The sequence below is a fragment of the Malaclemys terrapin genome, chromosome 9, assembly GCF_027887155.1.
Source record: "Malaclemys terrapin pileata isolate rMalTer1 chromosome 9, rMalTer1.hap1, whole genome shotgun sequence".
Lineage (NCBI taxonomy): Eukaryota > Metazoa > Chordata > Testudines > Emydidae > Malaclemys > Malaclemys terrapin.
This window is the reverse complement of record NC_071513.1, coordinates 46628095-46654112: the sequence shown is the minus strand read 5'-3', so window position 1 is coordinate 46654112 and position 26018 is coordinate 46628095. Positions and strand designations below refer to the sequence as shown.

Below are 26018 nucleotides of genomic sequence, written 5' to 3'. Positions count from 1 at the left end.
CAGCACTATGGGGAGAGGGGAGGTCCCCTACAGCTATCCTCTTGCTACTGTTGCTGCTCGAGGTGCCCCAACTGGCTGTCTGCTGTAGGGTGACCAGACAGCAAGTGTGAAAAATTGGGATGGGGGTGGGGGTAATAGGAGCCTATATAAGAAAAAGACCCCAAAATCAGGACCGTCCCTATAAAATCAGGACATCTGGTCACCCTAGTCTGCTGTGCCACAGAGGAGGGAGCAGGTGCCTGCCTCAGTGCCTGACTGTGGGAACCTAAGAAAGAGCAGGACAGGAGCTGGCCTGGCTCTGCCTGAATCTAGGGCTGTGGCAATAGGAAAAGGAGGAGAAGCTGAGACTCAGCAACCAATTACAGTCAGTGGCCCTGGTTAGAGCACCCCGAGGGTGGGCTATACTGTCTCTGCCTCAGCTCTTTATTCACCCAGGCTTGCTTGCTCTGTGCCTAGCTGTTTGAGCAGCTGCAAGAAGGGACTTTCTTCTCAGACCAGAAAATTACTGTTGGGGATGTTGAAATGCCAATAGTTATCCTTGGAGACCCAGCCTACCCCTTGCTCCCAGGGCTCATGAAGCCATACACAGGCACCCTGGACTGTAGTAAGGAGCAATTCAACTATAGGCTGAGCAAGTGCAGAATGGTGATAGAATGTGCATTTGGACATTTAAAAGCTCACTGGCACTGTTTGCTGACTAGGTTAGACCTCAGCGCTACCAATATTCCCATTGTTATTACTGCTTGCTTTGTGCTCCATAATATCTGTGAGAGTAAGGGGGAGACGTTTTTGGCGGGATGGGAGGTTGAAGCAAATTGCCTGGCTGCCAATTTTGAACAGCCAGACACCAGGGCAATTTCAAGAGCACAGGTTGCCGCGCTGCGCATCAGAGAGGCTTTGAAAACCAGTTTCATGACTGGCCAGGCTACAGTGTGACAGTTGTGTGTGTTTCTCCTTGATGAAAACCCACCCCCTTTCTTGATTTTAACTCCCTGTAAGCCAATCACCCTCCCCCCATTCGATCACAGTTGGCAAAGGAAATAAACCATGCATTCTTTCTTTATTAATTAAAAAAAAAGGGAGATAACTGATAAGGTATCCCGGGTGGGGGGGGGGGGGGAGGGAGGCAGGGAAATACAAGGCCACATTGTTTATTCTAGCCACACTACAAATCAAAACTGTTTGAATGACAGCCTTCTGTTGCTTGGGCCATCCTCTGAAGTGCAGTGGCTGGGTGCCCGGACCCTCCCCCACCCCACCCCACAATCTTGGGCATCTGGGTGAGGAGGATATGGAACTTGGGGAGGAGGGCAGGCGGTTGTACAATGGATGCAGTGGTGGTCTGCTCTTGTTGGCTTTCCTGCAGCTCCACCAGCTGCCTGAGCATGTCCGTGTGCTCCCCCATTAGTCTCAGCATTGCATCCTGCCTCTGCTCATCGTGCTCACTTAATGCTTTCCTGGACTTTGCCGCTGAATGCCTCCATGTGCGGGAGGACGGCATGAGCTCGGAAAACATGTCATGACGAGTGAATTTTTTTTGCCTTCTAATCTGCGATAACCTCAGGAACAGAGATGATAGGGGGAGCATAGAAACATTTGCACCTGTGGAGGGATAAAAAGGGAGAGTAAAATTTAAGATGATAAATTTCTGAGAACAAAAGGGAGACTCTTTCACAGTGAATCAAGCAATTCACAGCAGACAGCATATGTACTTTAGGTACAAGGTCGCATTTTGCCTTTTATATTGAGCGCCTGCCAGTATAGTGACACATCACAGACGGCTGGGCAACAGAATTCGGTTTCCAAGCAGCCATGGTAAGCCAAAGGGTACACGGGTTTGGCTTCTAATTCCTTCATAACGTGGGAATGTTTTCAAACTGCAGCACCGTCCTTTCCCATAGCAAGCAATGTCGGTTGGGTTTGCCATTTAAAAGAAAGGGCTGCGGTTTTCGGGTGGATGTGCAGAACACACTCCCCCCCACCCCTGTGTGTGGCTATTTGGGATGATCCCTTCAACCCTCCCCCTGCTGCGTGACTATTCTCTGGGATGATCTCTGCATGGTCACCTGTGCTGTTGAGCTCACCACACTGACCAAAAAGGAAATGAAATTCAAAAGTTCCCAGGGCTTTTCCTGTGTACCTGGCTACTGCATCGGAGTTCAAAGTTCTGTCCAGAGTGGTCCCATTGGAGCACTCTGGGATAGCTCCTGGAGAGCAATAATGTTGATTTGCGTCCGCACTACCCCAAATTCGACCCAGCAAGGTCAATTTTAGCGCTACTCCCTTCACCAGGGAGGAGTACAGAAGTCGATTTTAAGAGCCCTTTAGGTCAACAGAACGGGGTTGGTTGTGTAGATGCATTCATTAGGGTTACCATACGTCCGGATTTCCCCGGACATGCCTGGCTTTTTGGTGCTCAAATCCCCGTCCGGGGGGAATTTCCAAAAAGCTGGACATGTCCGGGGAAATAGGGAGGCATAAGCCAGGGTCCGCCTGGCCCAAGCACAACTGCTGGGTCCGTAGTGCAGCCCAGCCGCCCTGGCTACATTGTAGTGAGCTCGGGCAGGGGGAGGGGGGGCTCGGGCTTCCCTCGTGGGCGGGGACTCACCAGCCACTGGGGGACCCTTCCTGTGGCCCCCGTTGCCCCACGCGGCTCGGAACCCGAGCTGTTTCCGGCGGGGACAACAGGCCGGGGAACGTGCTCGGCAGCGGCAGGAAGGAGGCTGCAGCCTGGGCTGCAGGGACCTGCACTGCCCCAGTCGACGCTGAGCATCTGAAGCCCCTGCCAGGCAAAGGCTGCCGGATGAGCGGGGGAGCAGGGCAAATTGGGGGCGCAGAGGCTGCAGGGCGAGGAGGAGCAGGGCAGGTAGGGGCACAGAGGCTGCAGGGGGTTCAGGGGCTGCAGGGGCAGAGGGCTGCAGGGGCTGCTGGGCAAGTGGGGAGCAGGGCAGGCAGGGGCTTCGAGGCTGCAAGGGCAGGGGGGTGCAGGGGCTGCAGGGCGAGTGGGGAGCAGGGGTCTCAGAGGCTGCAGGGGTGGGGGGGTGCAGAGGCTGCAGGGCGAGTGGGGAGCAGGGAAGCACTTAGCAACTCCCAACCAAGATCAGAGCGGGAGGGAGAAGGGGGACTGCAGGGTGCTCAGAGGAGGGGGCAGAGTTGGGGCAGGGACTGTGGGGAAAGGGCAGGGCCAGGGCGGAGTTGGGGCGGGGCCAGGGGTGGGGAAGGGGTGGAGTTGGGGCAGGGCCAGGGCCCCCGTGGAGTGTCCTCTTTTCTCAGTGTTGAAATATGGTAACCATACATTCATTATAAAATCGACCTAACGTGGCTAAATTCGACCCAACCCTGTAGTGTAGACCAGGGCTGAGGGGGGACCTGATAACAGTCTTGGGACCAGATCCCCCACCCTGAAGCGCAAGAAGATGGAAGAACCCGCCATGCCAAATTACCTACGGCAATTTGGCAGTAGGTCTGGGATGATTCCCAATGGCTGCAAAACTTTTGCATGCGTAAGGGCACTTTCATGGAACTTTTGGACTTGCTTTCCCCCACCCTGAAGCGCAAGAATACCAAGCTGAGAGCAGGCAGCTCAGTCTTCAGCGGCCAGACTTGGGTTTTTCTTTTTCTTCGCAGCGGATGGCACCTTTTTTTATGTGTTCGCTCCCCCTGCTCTTAGAACCTGGCTACCTCACTGCTCCCCAGGCAATGAGTGAGTGAGGGTGCGGGAGAGCGAGTGATGGAGGGAGGGGAGATGGAGGGAGTGGGGCGGGGCCTCGGAGAAGGGGTGGGGCCTGGGTGTTTGGTTTTGTTGGTTCAAAAAGTTGGCAACCCCTAAGGGGTGTTACTCTGGCCCCCATCCACATTTTGGAGTCCCTGTGCCACAGTGGCTGTGTAGGAGCAGGAGGTGGAGCAAGGGCGGGGGACTCCCTGGTGAGGGGGTCAGGCCCGGGGGGAGGGGAAACAGGCCCTGGCAGGAGTAATCCCCGCCCTAGTCCCTCCCTGCTCCGGCAGCTGCTAACACTTTCCCCGCTGTCTGGCTCTTTAAGGTCAATTTAAAACAAGACGCGCCACCTTGCGAGTTCCCAGCCAATGAAAATGGCGGATAGGAAGATCTCGCCCCCTGTGTTTCTTGGCCCGCCCACTCGCCGGGAAGCCATTTCTCCATTGGCTGAGGGAGCCGATTTTAAAAACGCTATGCACCGCCCTTAGCAACCGCATTCAGTCTGGCTCGCTCATTGGCTTCCGATTGGCCAATCGCAGGCTGCCTCCTGCCAGGGCCGCAGTTTTCAAATCCACATTGTGCAGTAGTAGCCGCAGCTCTTGGGTGGAGGCCGGGAGCTGAGAAGCCAGGTGAGCTCGGGGCCGGGCGGGTTCCTATATCTGCCTATCTCCCCGTAGGTAGGCTGCACTTCCCCGGCCCCTCCCTGTCGTGTCCGGCCCACTCTGCAGCCCCCCCGGCGTGCCAGCCCCCTCCCCCACTGCCCAGGGTGCCAGCGTTCCCCCACCTGCGCACATGCACCCGCGTTGCGCCTCCCCTTCGGCATGTGGCCCGGGGATGACCTGCCCTTTGTCCTTCCTGCGGCCTGCGCTTCCCCACGGCTCCTTGCTGCCCTTTCCCTGTGCATCGCCTGCGAAATCGCTGTGGGGTTGGCAGGGAGCTTCGGCAGCGAGCTTCGGCAGCTGTTGATTCCTCCCTCCGGGGCCTGCAGTCCGCGGGGGGGGGGTTGACACCGAGCAGGGATGGGAGGGAAAGAACAGTTTATAAGGCTTCAGGGTTGATTAGAGAATGGGGGCGGCTGTTCCAGATTCCTTCACCCTGAGCTAAAGTTCAGTGATTCCGGGAGAAGGTGCAAATTCAAATCTCTTGTGGCTGGGGGTAGCTGCCTGGTGATGAGATTTGTACTGGCCTCATTTCCCTTGCTGGATGGCTCTCCTCTGATTGGATGGTTTTATCCATAATGTGTCTCCAAACAGTAGCTCAGTCATCCCTGTCTATGTGGATTAGCTAACTCAGTTGTGTCTTTTGAATCTCTGTTGTGTGGATATTGTAAACCAAGCCAGTTGTAATATGTAGCCATTGTTCCTGTCATACTGCAGAGCTTTGGGGAAATCCAGGTTTCTGAGCCAGGTCGGAAGGTCCTGGAAAACCTAATCCCAGTTGCTAAAATTATGGCTTGTTTTCCACCAAGTGCCCTATTGTTAAAGCACCTGAGATGTGTCCGTGGTGTGATGTGCTCTGGCTCCAGACTATAATTAACCTTGTTGACTTAGAGCACACATTCCAGGGCTGTCTTTGAGAAGGGGGTAGGAATGAAGGAATGACTAGTGGAATGACTGCTTGATGGCACTGTAGGAAAGTGTTCTGTCCATTTGCCCCCCTCCCTCAACTTAACCAGAGGACAAAAGCCCATATTTACCTTCCCACACAACTCCCATGACTTCAGTACAGTCACACAAAGCATGGATTTGGTCCCAAGCATACTTAGTTTAAAGGGGAGGAGGGTGATGTTGACATCCCCAAATGTCACAGCATGGGCTGCTGCCCTTAGGTGGCTCAGACCGGCCACTTAATGCAAAAACAAACATGCAAACAGCTACAGGCCTGGACCATAGAGCCTTTCACATCTAGATCACTAGTTCACATCTGGCCTGGCAGGCAGGTGCTCAGCTGTTTTGGCAATGGGCTCATTACAACTGCTTGGGATCTAGCTGCAGTGTCAAAATTGCTCTCATATAGTGCCTGGCTGGGGAGAGCATGTCTCTGTCCAGCTCCTAGTGAGGGCGGGGGGGGCTCACTCACAATCCATAACAGCTGACACTAATGAGGCCTATTCTAGGTCAAGGTTGAAGTGCATTGGCTGGGGCATTGTGAGTGGGTAGCTTGCCATGTTGGTGCCCATCTGTACCTGTTCTGTGAGTAAACAGGCCAATAAGTCTCCAGGGCTGATAATCCAGCTCCAAAGCCATATAGACAGTTGCTTTGCCCTCCTGTCTCCCCCTCTCTTAAAGCAGTGATGCCTAGTGGATAGAGCACCCAGAAGATGGGTTCTAGTCCCAGCTCTGCCATGGGATTGCTGGGTGACCTCAGGCAAGTCAGTTCATTGCCCCGTGCCTCAGTTTCTCCATCTGTAAAATGGTGGTAATGATGCTCCTCTCGTGGCTCTGTGATCTATGGATGAAAATTAAGAGTTGGGTATTGGCCGATATATAGATGCTGGGAAACGCTTTGTAACATGCTGTCTGAAAATGGCGGCTGAGCAGGAAGGGGGATCCACATATCAGGGTTCATTTGTGGAGGGGCGATGTCATAGTAGCCACTGGAGTCAATGGAAACTGTAATGACTGGGTGGTGTGGTTTGGGCTGTATGTGGGAGAACAGCAGTGCTGGTGGGAGCTTGTCTGGAAAGTCACTCTAGGCTGCATTCTGCCCCTGGGCTGGCCTGGCCTGGCAGCATGGTGTAGGTCTCCAGATTTGAACAAGAGGCTTTTCAACTCCTGTGGGTATGAGCTATCCCTGCCTTGGTTTGTTGGTTTGTGTTCCTTGGAGCTACACCAGGTGTTGGGATTGGCACTGCCAAAGGCACTGAACAGACTAGGCCCTCAACACGCTGGGGTGATTTTGTTTGGCTTTCTAACAAGAGCAGATCTCCTCTGCATCAGACTGACTGGAAGACAGGTGAAGATGGGCTACTCTAGCTTCTCAGAGTGCAAGCCAATGGGGTCTCTGTTTCCCAGAGGAGGGGCAGGCGAGGGTGCAAACTACAGAGAGGAACCAGACAGATACTCCAGCTGATAGGAGCAACTGCAGAAGCAGCCAAGGCAGGGACCTTCAGACATCCAGAGACCTTTCTGCAGTTCTGATTGGATTATTGCTCCAACCCCCTTCCTCAATCTCTTCACCTCTGCTTCTCTCCATACTACCCCTCTTACCATCTTCTCCCCTGCCCTGCACCCTCCTCGCCTTCCCTTTTCTTTCCATTTAATCATGGGATTAACATGCTATTAAGGCCCGGCTTGACAAAGCCCTGGCTGGGATGATTTAGTTGGGGATTGGTCCTGCTTTGAGCAGGGGGTTGGACTAAATGACCTCCTGAGGTCCCTTCCAACCCTGATATGCTATGATTCTATGATTTGCAGCCATCACATGGTTCGCTCAGCTGATGTGTTCTATCCCTTCCCTCCTTCCCCCCTCCCCCCATGTAGATTACAAGCTCTTTGGAGTGTGGACCTTCTGCTGTTCTATTTATACGGTACCTAGCACAATGGAGCTCTGATCTTGGATGGTCGTTAGGTACATTAATAACATCTGCTTCCTCCCAGCCCTACCTCGCACACCACTACTTCGATTCAACCTCGTTTCCAGCTGGACCCTAACTGCCAGCCCCCTGGCAGAGTAATGGGAGGGAGGAAGAAGCAGAGCAGGATAGACTGAATTCTATCTGAATTGTAACTAAATATCCTATTTTGGGGGCCAGGAAGCGAAGGTCTTACAGTTGGTCTTATATCTGGATCTTCTGCTGGACAGCTTGCTGTCACCAGCTTGGTACTGGCCTGCTGGTGTCCCGTTCATCATGTCCCTCAGCAGCCAGCCAGCCCTGAGGGAGAAGTGTCTGGTTCTCTGCAGCCCTGCAGATGAGGGTCTGCAGGGGCACATGGGTGTGTGCAGGGATTTTTTTTGGCATGCTCCTCTCCTCTTTTACCTCCCTAATGCCTGCATCTTCTTCAGTACCTCCAACGCTCTGGATAGGTAGACTTGCCTGCAAACTACTGCTGACTAGTGCCCACCCGCCGCTCCTAACAACCAAACCCACCTGCCAGCATCCTTCCTGCCTTCCTGTTGCCTCAGCCCTCTTGCTACCCCACGGACAAAGGCCCAGACCTCCTTCCTGGCCTTTGGAATGCTCCCAGTTATTTCCATGGGACCCCAGTGGCATTCAAAGAGTTAAATAGGGAGTATGCTCACCCTGGCTTGCATGCCCTAGCAGTGGTTCTTCCCCTCCTCACATGAGAAGGCCCCCAGACTAGCTCGGCTTCTGTGCCACTCGCCTTCCTCAAAGCAGCTTTGCAGCCCAGGGAAAATGCTGCAATGGAGCCATGGCAGGGCAACAGTTGCCTTAACGGGATCCTGCAGAAGCTGCCTCATCCCGTTGCCTTTTCCCCATGACAACAGGGTGGTTCTTGTGCATTCTCCTGGGGCTTGTTGCATTGCTCCCCGATCAGAAGGTAATAGAATGGGGGTGGCCATGACCCAAGGTCCCTTGGACTGAAAGCTGTGGAGAGAGGAGCCATTGGCCTGGAGAAGCAACTGTGGCTCACAGTAGCACCTGAAAAGCCAGACCGTGAGGGATGAGGCGGGTGGGAGTGGGAGGTGGGGGTGGGAGGGGTCATTGCTTCCCAGGCTGTGAGGTGAGTCACTGGGAGCTGTGGGAGGTGGTGGCTACTGTTTGATCCCAACGGGCTATTCTCGGCCTGTGAGGTGGGTGCATGTATTAAAGGTTGTGTCTGAACTGCAGCTGAGCTGCTGCTAAAGTCCCTGGGGTGGGGCAGAGGTTTGTAGTCACTGCTCTGTGGTCTGGATGATAACAGAGGAGTATGGATAGAAAATAAACCCATGTCTCCTAACGCTGCTTACTGGGTGCCATTGGGCAAATCCTTTCCCCTCCCCATGCCTCGGTTTCCCCATCTGTGAGGTAAGGATAAAGGCTGTTTGCCCACTGCATGGGGGAGGCTGAGGCCTTGAGTCTGTAAAGTGCATTAAAATAATTAGTCAGCATTTTGGAGGCATCTCTTGTCTGTGTGTGCAGGTGTGCTTGGGCAGAGAAGATGCCAGTGCCACGCAACTCCAAGACCACAGGCAGTAAACAGCTACGGCCTGGCAAAGCAGGAGCAGTGGAAAATGTCAGACCCGAGAAGGTGAGTCTGTGGGGCTAATAATTTTCTCCTGCCCTGCTGGGAGCTGGGGCTATGGGTACATATGGATTGCTCACTCCGAGGGTAGCAATGGGGCCTTCGCTGGTAAAGGTGCGGGCTGGTCCCTGGAGTTGGGAGGCCACAGGAAAAGATGGCTTCTCCCTCTTCTAAGAGTTGGGCCAAGATTGGTTCCAGCACTTCAGTCGTGTTAATGCTTTAAAGCTCTGGGCTGGCCCCTACAGTGCTGCAGTCTGGCCTGTTGCCCTTTGGGCAAGTCACGCAGCCTCAAACCCTATCTGTAAGCTGGGGTCTAGCCTGCCCCCACTTTCCCCCTCAACAGGGTTTGGTGAGGTTGATATATCAGACTCAGCTACTGCGGCATTGGGGGGCAGAAACCTATCACAGCTGGAGCTGTGAGAATACAAGATGCTTCCAGCCCCACCTCGACTGCTTTGTTCTCCTGAAGCTGGTATCTTTGGTGCCACGTCCCATGCTCTGGGCATGGCTGCCAAGGGAAGGGTGGCGGAGGAGCTTCATGCCTGGTGAGGTTGGGTCCAGCATGCCGTCTCAATCATCTGCTCCTTGCTCTAGGAGGAGAGCTTTCAAGCAAAGAGGTCCCCGTCCTCACCCCAGGGGGCACCCAAGAAGAGGTCAGCCTTCGGAGACATCACTAATGTAAGGACACAGCACTGCTGTGGGGATTGGGGGGAAGAAGCTTGTGGGGGAGCTGGATGGGCAAGGTTCCTCTCCGAGCTGAATGTTTCATTTCTACCTTGTCTCCCCGTCCTGTTTCCTGGTCTTGTATTGTGCCTCTCTGGAGAGGCACCATACATCTTTGCTGGCTCATGCATGGGCTTGGGGGTGGGGGACCAGGGGTCCTGATGCCTGGTCCATTGCTCTGATAAAAAGACCATGCTCCCATATATTAGTCCTTACACTCTGATCTGGGAACAAACTCTTCTTCCGTGTCCCAGCCCTGTGCTCTAACCACTAGACCATGCTGATGTTAACATTAAAATATTTTCCCTGCTAAGACTGGGTGGAATCAACACCCAGTGAAACTTCACAACTATCAATAGTCTGCAGGCAACCCAGGCAGCGAACCTGTTTGCTTAGGAGGCACTAGCTCCTTTCATTGGCTGCCCTGTATTGGACGTGCCCTACACCTCACCGGGGTCCTTCTAGACCAGGGATCAGCCACCTTTGGCATGTGGCCCGCCAGGGTAAGCCCCCTGGCAGGCCGGGCCGGTTTGTTTACCTGCCGTGTCCACAGGTTCGGACGATCGCTGCTCCCACTGGCTGAGGTTCGCTGCTCCAGGCCAATGGGGGCTGTGGGAAGTGGCGCGGGCCGAGGTATCTGCTGGCCGCCCCCATTGGCCTGGAGTGGCGATGCTGGGGAGCCTGGCCAGGCTGCCCCTCTGTGTCATGCTGTGCTCCCAGCATTGCCCTCTCACCTGCCAGGCTCACAAGAACCAGGCTGGCCTGAGGAAGAAGGATGCTGCGAAGGCAGGTCCCAGGAAGGCGCAGAAGGGCACAGCTGCTCTGGGGGTCTTGAAGAACAATGAGATCAACTTTAAAAAGTGAGTAACTCTCTGTGGGACAGCCCTGATGCAGCCCCAGCCCCTCCCACCCCTTGCGGCCGCACTGCTCCTCGCTCTGATGGACACGCTTACCCTGTTATCTGAGTCGCTGTCCCTGTGGCTAGCACCAGTACTGGCTCGCACAGTGCTGTCGCTTTCCAGGCTGCAGCCCAAGGAGACCCTCTGGCAGAGGGTCAGTCTCCAAAGGCTTAATGTCTCTCTGTGCCAATGCTTCTTGACTGTCAGGGTCTCTGTGCCAATGCTTCTTGACTGTCAGGGTCTCTTGGTGGTGGAGCTGGGGGCTCTAATGGTAGGACCCTTTGCCAGCTGGGAGGGTGGGGTGTCCTCGGAGAGGCTTTTGCCATTGGGAATGTGCTCAGGTTGCTTGCTGGCGGGATCTGCGGCCATGGTAAGCTCCCCTCCAGTGGGGAACTAGGAGGATAATTGAGAAAATGGAGTGGGAGAAGCTGCAGGCCAGGCCCCCGGTGTAAAATGGGGGGGGGGGGGAGGGGTAAAGGGACATCCCTCCATCCTGGCTGACTGATGCACAGGGAAGAAGGGAAATCCCAGGGGATGTGGCTGCAGCTAAAGACAAATGGGAGGCTGGGATGTGGAAGGAAGGGGTGTTGTTATTGGAAAATAGTCAAATGCCGATGGGGGCATGCTGCCCACGGATGCTAGACAGTTATAATCACCCTGTCTGAAAGGAGATGGCAGACGTGTGTGTCCTTAGTGAGAAGATTCAGGGTCTTGGAAAAACTCCTAGGAAGAGAGATGGGGATTGCATGCCTTGGAGAGGAGACTAATAGGGGATGTGAGGTAGGTGTACGAAGGGAGTAGTATGGAGGGGACAGATCAGGAGATCCTTGTCGTCCTAACACAAAGATAAGGGGACTTCAATGGAATTGAAAGCCATTCCATATAAAACTGCTAAAGGAAAATGCCTTTTCCATACAATGGATGGTTGGCCTGTGGAACTCTGTCACAAGATCTCATGTAGGCCAAGAGCTTAGTGGAATTCAAGGAAAGTTTGGGTGTCGATGTGGATAACGGGAACCTTCATGGTGATGTTAGTCAAGATAAAATATTGGCAGGGCTGTAAAGCCTGCCTCAGGGTATCAGCCAATCATGGATGGGAAAGACATTTCCCTCATGCGCAGGTGTCTTTGTTCACTTGGCAGGGGGGCGGTTCTTGCCCCTGCCGCTGAAGCAGCTATTACAGGGCACTATTGGAGAGGGGACCCTGGGCTAGCTATACCCTGGTCTGATGCGATCTGGTGATTTCTGGGGCACTGGATGACCAACACCTCCCTGCCCCTGAGCTCGGCCTCTTGCAGTGTCTGACCCACTCTTGGCTGCTTCTGTTAGGTCAACAAGGAAAACTCCCCCAGCTGAGGTGCCTGTTGATCCCAAACTGGTTCCCAAAAATGACCCGGTGCCGGAGGAGCCAGCACCCACACAGGTCAGTGGAATCGGGTGCTCACTGCCAACCTAGTGGCCCCTGGGAGGGCGATGGGTGTGAACAGCACATGGGGCTCAGCTGGTATGCTGGCATTGCACTCCTTGCAGGAGGGAAGTGTCCTGGCCTTACACTGTCCCTAGAAGGCACTCGTTCACTTCTTCCTGGGGATACCGAAGCACTGCCTGCAATTGCTGCCTCGACTGCTCACCCTGTGGGGGTCCAAGCCTCTGGCCCTGTCCGTCTGCTTGCGCCAAGCTGCACCTTGCCCCCTCCCCAGCTGCTGGGCTACACAGATGGGATCTGGCAGCTAATTTTCCCTGAACACTGGGTTGGGGCAGGTCTGTCTCCTGCAGGCCACGTAGGCAAACTGCTACAGAAAAGTCCTGCCAGGTGAGCTGGGAGAGCAGCACGAGAGGAGTTGCAGAGCAGGATGAAACACAGTGACAGGGGATGCAGCGCCTGCTGTGTTCCAGGCTGGGGTTTGCCACATAGTTGTGGACACTCCTCTGCTAACTGAGAGAGGCGCGTTGGCAAAGCAGTCTGGGGCTGGCAGCCCAGTGCCTGACCAGCCATCGCTCTGTGCCTCGTTGTCATGAGTGCTTGGGCCTTGTCTCTCTGCTGTCCCAGAGGTATCTCCCAACCCCCTTGCCTTTCACGCAGGTGCCTGCCATTGAGGACATTGACAAGGAGCAGCTGGGAGACCCGTACGCCAGCGCCGAGTACGCCAAGGAGATCTTCAATTACATGAAGGAGAGAGAGGTGTGTGGCACTCGGGGAGGGCTCAGGCACAGGGATCTCAGCTTTGCCCGTCTCTCCTTCCTCCTCTGCTGGATTGGCCCAGCCTCTCAGAGCTCGCTGGCTTGACGCCCTGGGGATGCTAGGCTGGCTCTGGAGGCATCAGGCACAGGAAGGAGCTAGAATGTCAGGCCGAGGCCCCTAGGGTCTGAAAGTCCCATTGTCTCCAGAAAAGAGTGCAGCCCCCTCCAGTGCATTTGTCTGCCGCATTTCATGGCATTGCAGATCTGGGGCTGGTGCATTGGGAGGGCAGGCAGGTTGCGCCTTAGCACTTGACGCATAAAACTTTATTTCCAAAAGCCCCTGGCTCATGTCCTGGCTGGCTTGGCTCAGCCTTTCGCTCTTTCCAAGCGGGCAAACTAGCTCCAGGCATCCTGTTACGTACAGGTCTCTGTTCCCGCTGCCTGCTCCGTGCAGCTTCTCTGGAGCCCAGGGCTCTCCTGGCAGGAGGCTGTCTGGCCCTTGGCAGGGTGATTGGTTCCACTTGGCTGATGGCTGCTCTGCCCATAGCACTGAGTCTCCCTGAGAAGCCCTGGGCAGGTCCTGGTGGCCATTTCCCCTCCAGCTGTGCTGCTCACTGGCCCAGCAGGGGAAGCAGGCTGGGCTCCTAGCTCACCTCTGCATGGTGAAGCCCAGTTACAGCCGCTCTCCTTGCAGCGCTGTCTGTGTGGATGGCACCTTCTGGCGGGAACTGTCCTCCCAGCCACTAATCCCTGCTGGGGGCCGTGGTTGGCCCCTTCCCCTGATGTAGCAGGGCTGGCTGACCCCAGGAGGGATGAGCATCTTGGGGTAGGATCAGCTGGGCTCTAGCGTCCAGCCCATCACGAAAGTTGGTGCCATTAGAGGCACAACTGGGCTTGGGTAGGGGGTGGGATCCTCCTACATCAACAGTGGGGCTGAGTGAGCGGCAGCTCCTGGCCATGGTGCCATGGAGAGAGCTTAGCAGCCTGCCTGCAGGAGGGCAGGGCCATGGACTCAGCCTTTCCAGGCTCCTACCCGCATGCTGCACTGGGTGGGCTTCATTCACTAACAGCCTCTCTGTGGCTCCCTTGGCAGGAGAAGTTCTTGCTCCCAAACTACATGGAGAACCAGCACGACATCAGCAGGGACATGAGAGCCATTCTGGTGGACTGGATGGTGGAGGTCCAGGTGCACATCCGGGTTCCCTTGTGGTGGTGGGGAAAATGTACTGCCAGGAGTGTGGTGTGTGTGTGTGTGTGGTTTTAAAAAAAAAAAAAAAAAAAAACCCACCCACCCAGCTGGAGGTGGGGCAGACCAGCCTTCCCTCCCCAGCAGGCTTGAGCAGAAGCCATGTGGAGGAGAGAAACCTCTTAGCCCCTGTGATGTGGCTCGGCTGCATGCAGCTGTGAGCCTAGCTTGTGGCGGGGGTGAAAGGGCTGTGAGTGGAGAGGGGGCTGCAGGCCTGGGGAGGAAGCTGCTTACTGTATTTCCACATAGTCATTGGGAGGGGCCAGTTACCTCGTGGAGACGCTGGCCCTGACTCTCTTCTGGGCGTGCGTCAGGAGTCTGGAGAGAGGAGGAGCAGCCTGGCGAGTCAGACAAGTGGGGTGCCAGGGACCCTTCCCTGTGCCAAACGACACTGATCTGTGCCTGGGCACTCGGGGTGGGCAGCCTGGGGCAAAACAGCAGACATGACCTTCACCCCCGGGGCTGGGAATGGGAAGCATTTTCCCCTGGCTGCTAAAACAAGTCCCAGCCTGTATGTGGGCAAGTCTCGGGAGCAGAGCGGGTAAGGGGCTCTGTTGCCCCTTGCCCTGAGCCTGCTGCATGAGGCGCCCGCCTTGGGAGGGCAGCTTGGGAATGTAGCAAACCCTGAGTGACTGCACCCAGGGTAGATCACACTGGCTGGCATGTGCCATTCCATCTGTCTCCCCCCAGGAGAACTTTGAGCTGAACCATGAGACGCTGTACCTGGCAGTGAAGCTGGTGGATCACTACCTGGTGGAGGTGGTGAGCATGAGGGACAAGCTGCAGCTCATTGGTTCCACGGCCATCCTCATCGCTTCCAAGTTTGAGGTGACCCAGCTCTGGCCTGGGCAGAGGCTACAGGGTGTTGGGGGCAGCCTGGCTTGTAGGCAGGGGGTAACACAGGCCCAGAGGAAGACACATGTGGGGCATGCTGTGCAGTCACATCATAGCCCCCCACGCTGCTCACATGGCTAAGGCTACAGTGTAGTGATTGACCATTGCTGCTCGAAAGGCCCCAGTGCCGGAATAGCGGGGGGAGGGGGGGGGGAGGCAGGCTGGGATCAAGGGAGTGGTGGGCTGGAATTCACCCCTTGGGTCCTAGTTAGCCCTTAGGCGAGTCCTGTTGGTTAGTGTCCCACTTTAACGCAAATCCCTGGGAGCGTATGCTGGTGTGAACTGGGCTGTACCAGCAAAGGGGGAAAGATCAGGCAGTTGGGACGTTCCAAATGCTAAAGCTGCCCTATGAACTTGGACCTTGGTGCATGTCCTATGGACCGAGTGTTCTGCGATAGCTGCCACTGAGCAACTAACCTTAACAAGGGAGGAAGAGCTGCATGGATTGCTCCACAGCACGGTGGTGGTAATGTTACACCTGACTTGGGAGCATTGAAGCCACAACACAGGATTAACTCAAGTTTTTGCATTTAATTTCCTAGTCGAAGGAGGAAACAGGAAGGGGGGGAAGGGAGTCTCAGGAGAGAATTCAGAGTATAAGCCGTGTTAGTCTGTATCCGCAAAAAGAACAGGAGTACTTGTGGCACCTTAGAGACTAACCAATGTATTAGAGCATAAGCTTTCGTGGACCACAGCCCACTTCTTCGGATGCATACAAAGTGGAATAAATATAGAGGAGATATATATACACATATCTGTATATATAATCTCCTCTATATTTATTCCACTCTGTATGCATCCGAAGAAGTGGGCTGTAGTCCACGAAAGCTTATGCTCTAATACATTGGTTAGTCTCTAAGGTGCCACAAGTACTCCTGTTCTTTTTTCAGGAGAGAATGCTGCCATTGGTGAGAAGGGCTGATGAGCTTTTTGATCTCTCAAGTGCTGGTTAAAGCATTCCAATGCACTGTGCTTGGGAATGGAGCCCAGCTGTTCCAGATGCTGGCAGTTTGTTGGGACACTGCCCAAAAAGGAGGAAGAATTCCACACCCCACTCTGTAGCCAAAAATCAAACCAAGCTGGAGAGATGTCCCCCTCTTCCCACCACCTTCTGAGTATTATAGTGGAAATCCCCAGCCTGAAAGGTGAAAGTTTGGGCAAGTTACCCAGGTGGGGAGACTGGGGTAGGGCTGGTCAAAAATTTTCCAATCAAAATCTTGATTTATCTATCAATCAATCAAATGCCCCAACTGATATTTCAATCCAGATATACTGCTGCTGTACCTTATGGGAATTGTTGGTGGGTTGTCTCCTGCTGGATTTTCTGCTATGGTCTAGGCTCCCTGGTTGGACTAAATCTCCCATGATGTACGGCCTTCCCTTTCTAAGAGGGGAAACTTTGGGGCATCCTGCAAGATGTCAAGCCCATCCTATAGAGGAGAGCAGGAGCATGAGGCACCTGAACTACAACTCCCATGAGACACTGCAATGGCATTTCCCAAATAAAATCTTTCAATCTTGAGTTTTTGCTGAAAATAAGTTTCCCATGGAAAACTTAGATGAAAGTGAAGCACTCTGCATCGGCCTGCCCCATCTTCAATGAACATTTGGCCCACCACTGAAATGCAGCCATCTCTGGAACAGAACGTGGCAGCTGTTCAACAGCAGCAATACAGAGCAGTTCCGGAGAGATGTTATCGCATTTGTGACTGCAGGGCTGTCCCTAGGGGGCAGCATGGCCTCATCCAAGTTGAACTCCAGCCAGGACCATAGGGTTCACATCTCTCAGAAGGTGCCAGTGGGTTTTTAAAGAGCCAGAAGGGAAATCTTTATATTTTAAAAAAAAATGCATAAGGGGATTGGGAGCCAACCTCTGAAAGTGAATGGGATTCATGCTCCAAGTTCAACTAGATGCTTCTGAAAATCTCACCCCGAGGGGGTCAGGGTTTTAGTTTAGTCCCTGCCAGGCAACTCAGCACGGCACCCCCTAGGGACTGGGGCAGCACTGGCCTGGGTGTAGGTGGGGCTGACCATTCCCGTGGCTGTTCCCCTTTAGGAGCGCTGCCCCCCGTGTGTGGATGACTTCCTCTACATCTGTGACGATGCCTACAAGAGGGAGGAGTTGATTGCCATGGAAATGAGTATCCTCCGCACGCTGAAGTTTGACATCAATGTTCCCATCCCATATCGCTTCCTGCGGAGGTTTGCCAAGGTGGGGCCCCATTTCTGCCACTAGAGGAGGATGTGGGTGGTCACAGCTAGAGGTCAGTGGGCAGACACCCTCCCCCACCAGCCAGCTGGCACAATCACATTGCGCTGCTGGTGGGGAAATGAGCACGACGTGGGCATAAAGCGCTCTACAAGGGGGTGGTGTCACAGGGAGAGCAAAGGCTGCACCTTCGCCCGAAGGAAAATGTGAACTTGTCAGAGGGGCTGTAACCAGCAAACAAGCTTTCTCCTTTCTCCCCATCCACCGGGTCCTATCACTCCTGCTAAAACCTGCCGTTCCTTTCTGCACTGCAGTGCCCTGGAGGCAAGTCCCGACTCGGGGCACCAAGGGGAGCAGAGCGGGATGCTCAGTGCCAGGAGCACCAATGTCTCTTTCTCCTCCATCCGCTTGCTCTTTGGTCCATGCAGGCCTGGCTATCTCGGTCATGTGGAAGCGCTGGCTGGCTCCTCTGCCCCTGCCTAGTAGTGCCCCCTGCTCTGTCTGACACACCCGCAGCAGAGAGCTCTCTCCCAGCCAGGGAGGGGAATCAAGTGCTGACTTGGCTGTGGGCTCCAGAAGGGACAGGAGCATCTGGCACTCAGGGTGGGAGACGAGCAGGCGTCCAGGCCTGGATGCCAGAGGCTCCTCCGTGGAGAGGTCTGGATCTGGCTTGCCCCGGCAGGGGAGTGAGACAGTTGGGCCAACCCCAGCTGGGCTTGAGTGACTTGGACAGGCAGCCAGGCTGGCTCACTCAGTGACTCTCCCCTTGGGCCATGGGGGGGGGGGGGGGGACCCATCCCCCTTCCTCACCCCTGTGCTGAGCACCAACGGGACCCTTACTGCAGTGAGCTAGCAGCTATCTGCTGGGTGGGACCACCTGCCTCTCCCATGGAGTCAGCGCTGAGCAGAGTTCTCCAGTGCAGACAGTGTGCTCTCCCATGACCATGTCCTGGCTCTGGGGGCAGCATCTCCCCTTCACCAGGTGCCCAGCAGGAAGGTCTCACCACAGCTCCTTTTTTCTCCCGCGGTCCCAGTGCACTCACGCCAGCATGGAGACACTGACCCTGGCCCGCTTCATCTGCGAGATGACCTTGCCGGAGTATGACTATGTCCAGGAGAGCGCCTCCAAGCTGGCCGCCAGCTGCCTGCTCCTGGCCCTCAAGATGAAGAGCCTTGGCGGATGGGTGAGTGCCCTGCTCTCCTGGCCCTTCCCCATGCCTGGCTGTCCAGGTTGGCTGTCCAGGTTAGCTCTCTGGACCCGAGGGGCAGGAGGCTGCCTGGAATGGCTGCCCCTTTGGCTGCTGTTGCTGACTCTCTAGCAGTGGTGTTTGACTGGTTTCCCCCCCAGTCTCTGTTCCTAGAGGTGGGCACTGTCCTGGAGCCGCTGGGAACGTGGCTGCGGGAGGGTTGGTCCCAGATCCAGCAGTCTGTGCCGGGAACCCCCAGCCTTGAGCTAGTGATGCACTTTCAATCCCGGATGGACGGGGAAGCCCCTCCCCTTCTGGTTCTCCTTTGGCCTTGCCTCTGATAGCTAGCTCCATGTGAGCCTGTGGAGCCCGAGTTCCTAATCCTGCTGAGTCCCACGCCTGCTCTCCAGCTCCCCATTTCCAGAGACTGCGGAGCCTGGGGTAGGGGCAGCTGTACTGGGCAGGTCCTGGTACCTTCAGGGGGAGTTCGAGAAGGGGGCAGCTCACCACACTCTCCAAGCCAGGCCCTCAGCAGCCTCAGGAGTGGGGTATTCTCTGCCTTCTCATCCTCCATAGCTGGCCCCTGGCAGCTGACTCTGGTGCTTGGCTGCTCTCTCCCCATCCCTGGGATCTTTGGCCACAGTATCCCTGTTTGCTGATGGCCACCTGCACAGGCTCCGTGTGGGGACCTGACTGGGCCTGTCTCTGCTCCTTACTCTTCACAATGAGAAGGCAAACTCAGCTGTTACTTAAATTGGGCAAGTGATCCGTGTCCTGTCTGCGCTGGAGTCCAGCCAAGCAGCCGTTATGGGGTCAGGACATCCCAGGGATCAGATCTATCCCCAGTGTCCTGGAAGAAGCAGCACGGGGTGTATGTGCAAGGGCGCTGGTCCAGGCTCTGATTCCCTGTAACGTGTTGCAGAACCCCACACTGGAGTATTATAGCGGGTACAGCTCTCAGGAGCTCCATCCACTGGTGAAGAGGCTGAACTTCCTGCTGACCTACCAGCACGATGACAAGTTAAAGGCGGTGCGCACAAAGTACTCCCACCGGTGAGTGGACTCTCCTTGCTGCGGTGTGTTTGTGGTGTGTCTGATGGGCTGGGGCCCAGAGATTTCTTCCACTGGCCAGCAGGGGGTGCTGAACTGCGCATGTCACCTGCCTGGGCAGCCTGGGGCGGGAGCTGTGAAGCTGTAGCCCGATATGAATGCCCTGCTGCCTTGGCCCCAAGTGCAGTGTCAGCTGCCAAGGGACCATTGTGATCACTTCGTTCTGGCCTGCGCTCTGCAGAACGTTGATATGCAGCATGGCAAGGACTGGCTGCCCCCAGTCGCTCTGATCTTCCTCTCTTTAGAGCTAGCTGTGGCTTCTGACACCCTGGCCCTGTTGCATCGAGAATGGGGGGAGCAATTGAGCCACCTGGGCTGGCTAGCTGCAGTCTGGCAGAGGCTGGCCCAGCAGGAGTTCGCCGTACTACGGCTAAGGACCTGCCTGCATTCCACAATCTATGTCAGTGCTCTAAGGGGTCCTTGCTGGGCTGTGGCTGCTGCAGGGGCAGAGCCAGCAAAACCGTCCTGCACACTGGAGTCATGGGCCACCCTGGCCTGGAACTTATGCCGCAGGCCTGGGGTGGCGGGTAGCACCTGAAAGGGAGAGAACCTGGAAAGGGAGAGAAATTTGCCCTTTGCTCTGCGTAAAGGGGGGGCCTGGAAGGCTTGTACGCTAGGAGCTCAGGTCCCATGTGCCCAGAAGGACTCCGTGGTGACTGGAGAATGTGCCAGCAGGGACAGGGCATGGGGGCAGGGTTGCTAGTCTGAGCACCTCAAGCCGATTTAACGCCAATGCCTAATGAACTCTTTTTGGAGAAAGGAATCCTTTGCTAATGACCACAGGCATTTGGCTGCAGCAGACTTCCTTCAGGCTGGCTGGAGCTCCTGCCCTTCCCCCCCCTCCCCCCCCTCCCCCCCCCCCCCCCCCGGTACCCTGTCCTATGCTATGTGCCTCCGCTGGATGTGCCGCACTAACAGGCCTGTGTCACCTTTTCAGGGTCTTCTTCGAAGTAGCCAAGAGTGCTCCCATGGACATGCTGAAGTTGGAGGTGGCTCTGAAGAGCTAGCCCAAGGGACGGGGTGAGCAGCCCTCTTGGGGGCTGGCAGCTCTGCCCTTGGCTAGGAGGGGTGCGTGGCCCATGTGTAAATAGCCTGTATATAGAGATTTGCTTCCTTGGCCCAAACAGGTCTGTACATAGATTTTTCTTTTTAATGTTAAAGGGGGGAAAAAAATGTAGCAAGTGTTATTGGGGGGACTAAACACATGAAAATAAGTCAATAAAATATTGTGTATCTGTCCCGCCTGGCAGAGTCTGTTTAGTATTCCCAGCCCAGCAGTGGTGTGAAGTCAGGGCCCCTTGCTGTACGGATACCTAGCAAGACACTCCCTGCCCCCAAGGAACTTGCAATGGAAATACAGGCCAAAGGGTGGGAGGGGTGATGTGTAGCCCATGGTCACACAGCTGGGTGGGGGTGGTGTGCTGGGGGGAGGGTTAGCAGGGTTGTTTCTTTGAGGTTTGCTGGGGTAACACCTGGCCTCCTCTAGTCTATTGTGCTAGTCTCTGTTGCACAACTCCAGGGGCTCACAGCTCGCGGTGGGGTTCTTCCTGACTCTGCTTCCTGCATCTGAAGTGCCGATAAATGGATTCTTTCTGGTTGGGTCTTGTATCCCAACCCCTGGTTCTGAGCTATCTGGATGTGCCTGTGACTGCCACATGGGCACTAGATGGTAGCGCTTTGCAAGCTGTGTGCTGAATGACGACCCTGCAAAATAGGAGATGGTCTTAAAACAACTCTTCCTCCTTTTGCCTGTATCAGTGAGGCGAATGGACGCTGAGATACTCCTGAAAACCCCAGGAGATTCTACAGGCGCACACTGGCCTGAATTTAGCTTCCAGAATCATTATTGATGAAGAAGCCAGCTTGATGCTCAGATCACAGGGGAAGTAAGGGAAAAAACCCATGGCATTAAATCATTGTGGAGTTATTGTGGCACATGAGAAATGGAGCCATTTGATTTTATGCAAAAACATACCGAAGCATAAAGCCATGCTGGGTGAGATGAATGGTCCATCCAGCCCAGTATCCTGTCTTCCAACAGTGGCCAATGCCAGGTGCTTCAAAGGGAATGAACAGGACAACTCTCAAGCGATCCATCCCCTGTCATCCAGTCCCAGCTTCTAGCGGTCAGAGGCTTAAGGACACCAGAGCATGGGGTTGTATCCATGACCATCTTGGCTAATAGCCATTGATGGACATATCCCCTATGAACTTATCTAGTTCTTTTTTTGAACCCACTTATGTTTCTGGCCTTCACAACATCCTCTGGCGGCAAGTTCCACAGGTTGACTGTGTTTGTGTGAAGAAATACTTGCTTTTTGTTTTTAAACCTGGTGCCTAGTCATTTAATCAGGTGACCCGTAGTACTTCCTTATTCACTTTCACCACACCAGTCATGATTTTATAGACCTCTATCATATCTCCCCCAGTATTAATCTCTTTTCCAAGCTGAACAGTCCCAGTCTTTTTGATCTCTCCTCATATGGAAGCTGTTCCATACCCCTAATCCTTTTTTGTTGCCCCCTCTGCACTTTTTCCCAATACTAAAATAACCTAGGGGGTTTTTGAGGTGGGGTGACCAGAACTGCACGGAGTATGCAAGGTGTGGGCATACCATGGATTTATGTAGTGGCATTATATTTTCTGTATCTATCCTTTTGCTAATGGTTCCTAACATTCTGTTTAGCTTGTTGCTGCTGCACATTGAGCACAAGATTTCAGAGAACTACCCATGACAACTCCAAGATTTCTTGAGTGGTAACAGCTAATTTAGACCCCATCATTTTGTATGGATAGTTTGGATTATGTTTTCCAATGTGCATTACTTTGCATTTATCAACACTGAATTTCAGCTGCCATTTTTGTTGCCCAGTCACCCAGTTTTGTGAGATCCCTTTCTAATTCTTTGCAGTCAGCTTTGGATATCTTGAGTAATTTTATATCATCTGCAAGCTTTGCCTCCTTACTATTTGCCCCCTTTTCCAAATCATTTATCAATATATTGAACAGCACAAGTCCTGGTATAGATCCTTGGGGGGGGACCCTGCTATTTACCTCTCGTCATTCTGAAAACTGACAATTTATTCCTACGCTTTATTTCTTGTCTCTTAACAAGTTACTGATCCATGAGTAGACCTTCCCTCTTATCCCATGACTGCTTACTTAATTCAAGTGCCTTGGTAAGGGACTTTGTCAAAGACTTTCTGAAAGTCCAAATACACTATAGCCAGTAGATCACCCTTGTCCATGTTTGTTGACACCCTCAAAGAATTCCAAAAGCTTCATGAGGCATGAGTTTCCTTGACCCTTCCTCACGATATTGTATTTGTCCATGTGCCTCATAATTCAGTTCTTTACTATAGTTTCAGCCAATTTGCCTGGTCCTGAAGTTAGATTTACCAGCCTGTACTTGCCAGGATCACCTGTGGGCCCTTTTCTAAAATGTGGCATCATATTAGCTATCCTTATGTGTTACAGGGGCTGATTTAGGTGATAGATTGCAAACCACAGTTAGTAGTTCTGCACTTTCACATTTGAGTGCCTGCAGAACTCTTGGGTGAATACCATCTGATCCTGGTGACTTCTTATTGCTAAATTTATCTATTTGTTCCAAAACCTCCTCTAATGACATAGAATCATAGAATATCAGGGTTGGAAGGGACCTCAGGAGGTCATCTAGTCCAACCCCCTGCTCAAAGCAGGACCAATTCCCAACTAAATCATCCCAGCCAGGGCTTTGTCAAGCCTGACCTTAAAAACCTCCAAGGAAGGAGATTCCACCACCTCCCTAGGTAATGCATTCCAGTGCTTCCTAATATCCAACCTAGACCTCCCCCACTGCAACTTGAGACCATTGCTCCTTGTTCTGTCATCTGCCACCACTGAGAACAGCCTAGCTCCATCCTCTTTGGAACCCCCCCCTTCAGGTAGTTGAAATCAGCTATCAAATCCCCCCTCATTCTTCTCTTCTGGAGACTAAACAATCCCAGTTCCCTCAGCCTCTCCTCATAAGTCATGTGCTCCAGACCCCTAATCATTTTTGTTGCCCTCTGCTGGACTCTTTCCAATTTTTCCACATCCTTCTTGTAGTGTGGAGCCCAAAACTGGACAAGGTACTCCAGATGAGGCCTCACCAATGTCGAATAAAGGGGAACGATCACATTCTTCGATCTGCTGGCAATGCCCCTACTTATACAGCCCAAAATGCTGTTAGCTTTCTTGGCAACGAGAGCACACTGTTGATTCATATCCATCTTCTCGTCCACTGTGACCCCTAGGTCCTTAATCTAGGACAATTCCTCAGACTTGTCACATAAAATGAATGTCCCAGGGGTGGGAATCACCTTCATATCCTTTGCCTGTCCAGTTAGAGCACCATGAGCAGTGCTGACTGCTGGGGTATTCAGGTTTTTTTTTGTCAAGGTCCAAAGTTCTTGACCAAGGTCTAGTCATGGTCCAGACTCCAGAGAAAATAATAAATAAATAAAAAGATTTTTTGGGGTCCCTTCAGAAGCACATGGTGGTATGGATGTGGCCCATGGTCAACCTATTGACTCCCCCCTCCCTGAGTGCCAGCCCATCCCTACTCTTCTGAGAGCTGTGCACTGGGGACCAGCTCCTCACAGAAACCATTGCAAGGATGCTGTAGCTCTGCAACCACACCTGGGGAGCTCACTCTCACTGACAATGGGATACAGCTGGTGCAGGCCCTGGATGGGGTTTTCAAAAAAGCTCAGCACAGGGCCAATTGGGGGCTGAGCACATGACCGCATCTTACAGCACCATGTGAGCTGTTGCTGAGTGCAGGGTGAATGTTCTTCCCACCCAGCTCCATCCCTGCTGCCCTATAGCAACCTGCCTGATTCGCAGCCTGGTGCTGCATGTGAGTAACCCCCAGAGGGGTTGCTAAGGCTGCAGGTTTGTCACTGCATGGGCTTGTGGCACTGGAAACCCAGCTCCCTCCCCCTGGGGCTAGCTGCAGCCACTTGGCTCTGCATGTGGAGGAGGGGGAGGCAGAGTTATGGAGTAAGATAGGGCCTGGCTCACTCATGGCTGGAATTGTTTCTAAACTAGACCATGGCTGGAAGTGTTAGGAGGGGCTGAACTAGGGCCCTCAACTAGTCTATCCCCTTGGGCCCCACACTACAAGAAGGATGTGGAAAAATTGGAAGAGGCCAGCGGAGAGCAACAAAAATGATTAGGGGGCTGGAGCACATGACTTATGAGGAGAGGCTGAGGGAACTGGGATTGTTTAGTCTCCAGAAGAGAAGAACGAGGGGGGATTTGATAGCAGCCTTCAACTACCTGAAGGGGGGTTCCAAAGAGGATGGATCTAGACTGTTCTCAGTGGCACCTGATGACAGCACAAGGAGTAATGGTCTCAAGTTGCAGTGGGGGAGGTTTAGGTTGGATATTAGGAAAAACTTTTTCACTAAGAGGGTGGTGAAGCACTGGAATGGGTTACCTAGGCAGGTGGTGGAATCTCCTTCCTTAGAGGTTTTTAAGGTCAGGCTTGACAAAGCCCTGGCTGGGATGATTTAGTGGCAAATGGTCCTACTTTCAGCAGGAGGTTGGACTAGATGACCTCCTGAGGTCCCTTCCAACCTTGCTATTCTATGATTGCAGTGTGTGGGGGGGGAAGAGGGGTGTGGGGGAGCACTGATGCAAACACCCCACTGCTTCCTAACATAAAGGCTGTGGTAACTTCAGTCAGCCTGACTGTGTGCAATGCTGGGCAGCCCCCACCCCGCCCCCACCCCACCCACCAAGGCTGGACTCGGGCTGTTCCTCCAAGACCTCAGCAGCGCATCAGCAGTTGGTTTCCCAGCACAGTGCTGTGGGTGGGGTGCTACAAGGGGGAGAGGGAAGCTGTTCTCTTTAGCTGATGTGTATGAAATGGAGCAATGCTGTTAGGTCAAGGACTGCTGGTCAGGCCCTGGGCCTGTTGCGTGTGCTGGGCAGGGAGTTACTCAAGTTGAGGTAAATTGGTCTCTACGTTACCAGTCGCCTCCCCTCCCCCACTTCTCTGTCTAGAGGGACAATAGCCCCCTTCCCCATCTCATAGACTCTAAGGTCAGAAGGGACCATTATGATCATCTAGTCTGACCTCCCACGTGAGGTAGGCCACAAAAGCTGACCCACCCACTCCTGGAATAATTCTCTCCCTTGACTCAGCTGTTGAAGTCCCCAAATAATGATTTAAAGACTTCAAATTGCTGAGAATCCTCCAGCAAGCGACCCCTGCCCCATGCTGCAGAGGAAGGTGAAAAACCTCCAGGGCCTTTGCCAATCTACCCTGGAGGAAAATTCCTTCCCGACCCCAAATATGGCGATCAGCTGATCCCCGAGCATGCGGGCAAGATTCTCTAGCCAGACCCTCTGGAAAATGTTCTCTATAGTAACTTTTAATATCCCATCATTGACCATTGTTACTAATTACCAGTGAGGGCACGTTATTGACCTACCCTGTTTCCCCGAAAATAAGACATCCTCCGAAAATAAGGCCTACTTACAGTTTTGCCTCTCGTTGTAATATAAGGCATCCCCCCGATAATAAGACCTCCCCGATAATAAGGCATCCACCGATAATAAGGCATTTTTCATTTCTGAAAAATAAGACATCCCCTGAAAATAAGACCTAGCGCATCTTTGGGAGCAAAAATTAATAT

The 26018-nt window shown here is 53.8% G+C and overlaps 1 protein-coding gene across 3 annotated transcripts; it reads left to right on the top strand.

The window, feature by feature from the left end:
* The first annotated feature begins 4272 nt into the window (after nucleotides 1-4272).
* CCNB3 (cyclin B3) lies at nucleotides 4273-20588 on the top strand. 3 transcript variants are annotated; one of them, XM_054040073.1, is made up of 12 exons: nucleotides 4273-4344; nucleotides 8799-8907; nucleotides 9496-9579; nucleotides 10366-10484; nucleotides 11853-11946; nucleotides 12607-12705; nucleotides 13798-13890; nucleotides 14641-14778; nucleotides 16901-17056; nucleotides 18088-18237; nucleotides 19163-19293; nucleotides 20288-20588. In XM_054040073.1, exons 2-12 carry the CDS (start codon nucleotides 8818-8820, stop codon nucleotides 20355-20357), a joined length of 1224 nt encoding a protein of 407 aa, XP_053896048.1. In that variant the 5' UTR covers nucleotides 4273-4344; nucleotides 8799-8817; the 3' UTR covers nucleotides 20358-20588. The 3 variants fall into 3 exon arrangements, with proteins under 3 accessions (XP_053896048.1, XP_053896047.1, XP_053896049.1); XM_054040072.1 differs by lacking the exon at nucleotides 4273-4344 and adding an exon at nucleotides 7202-7285; XM_054040074.1 differs by lacking the exon at nucleotides 4273-4344 and adding an exon at nucleotides 7203-7244.
* The last annotated feature ends 5430 nt before the right edge of the window (nucleotides 20589-26018 follow it).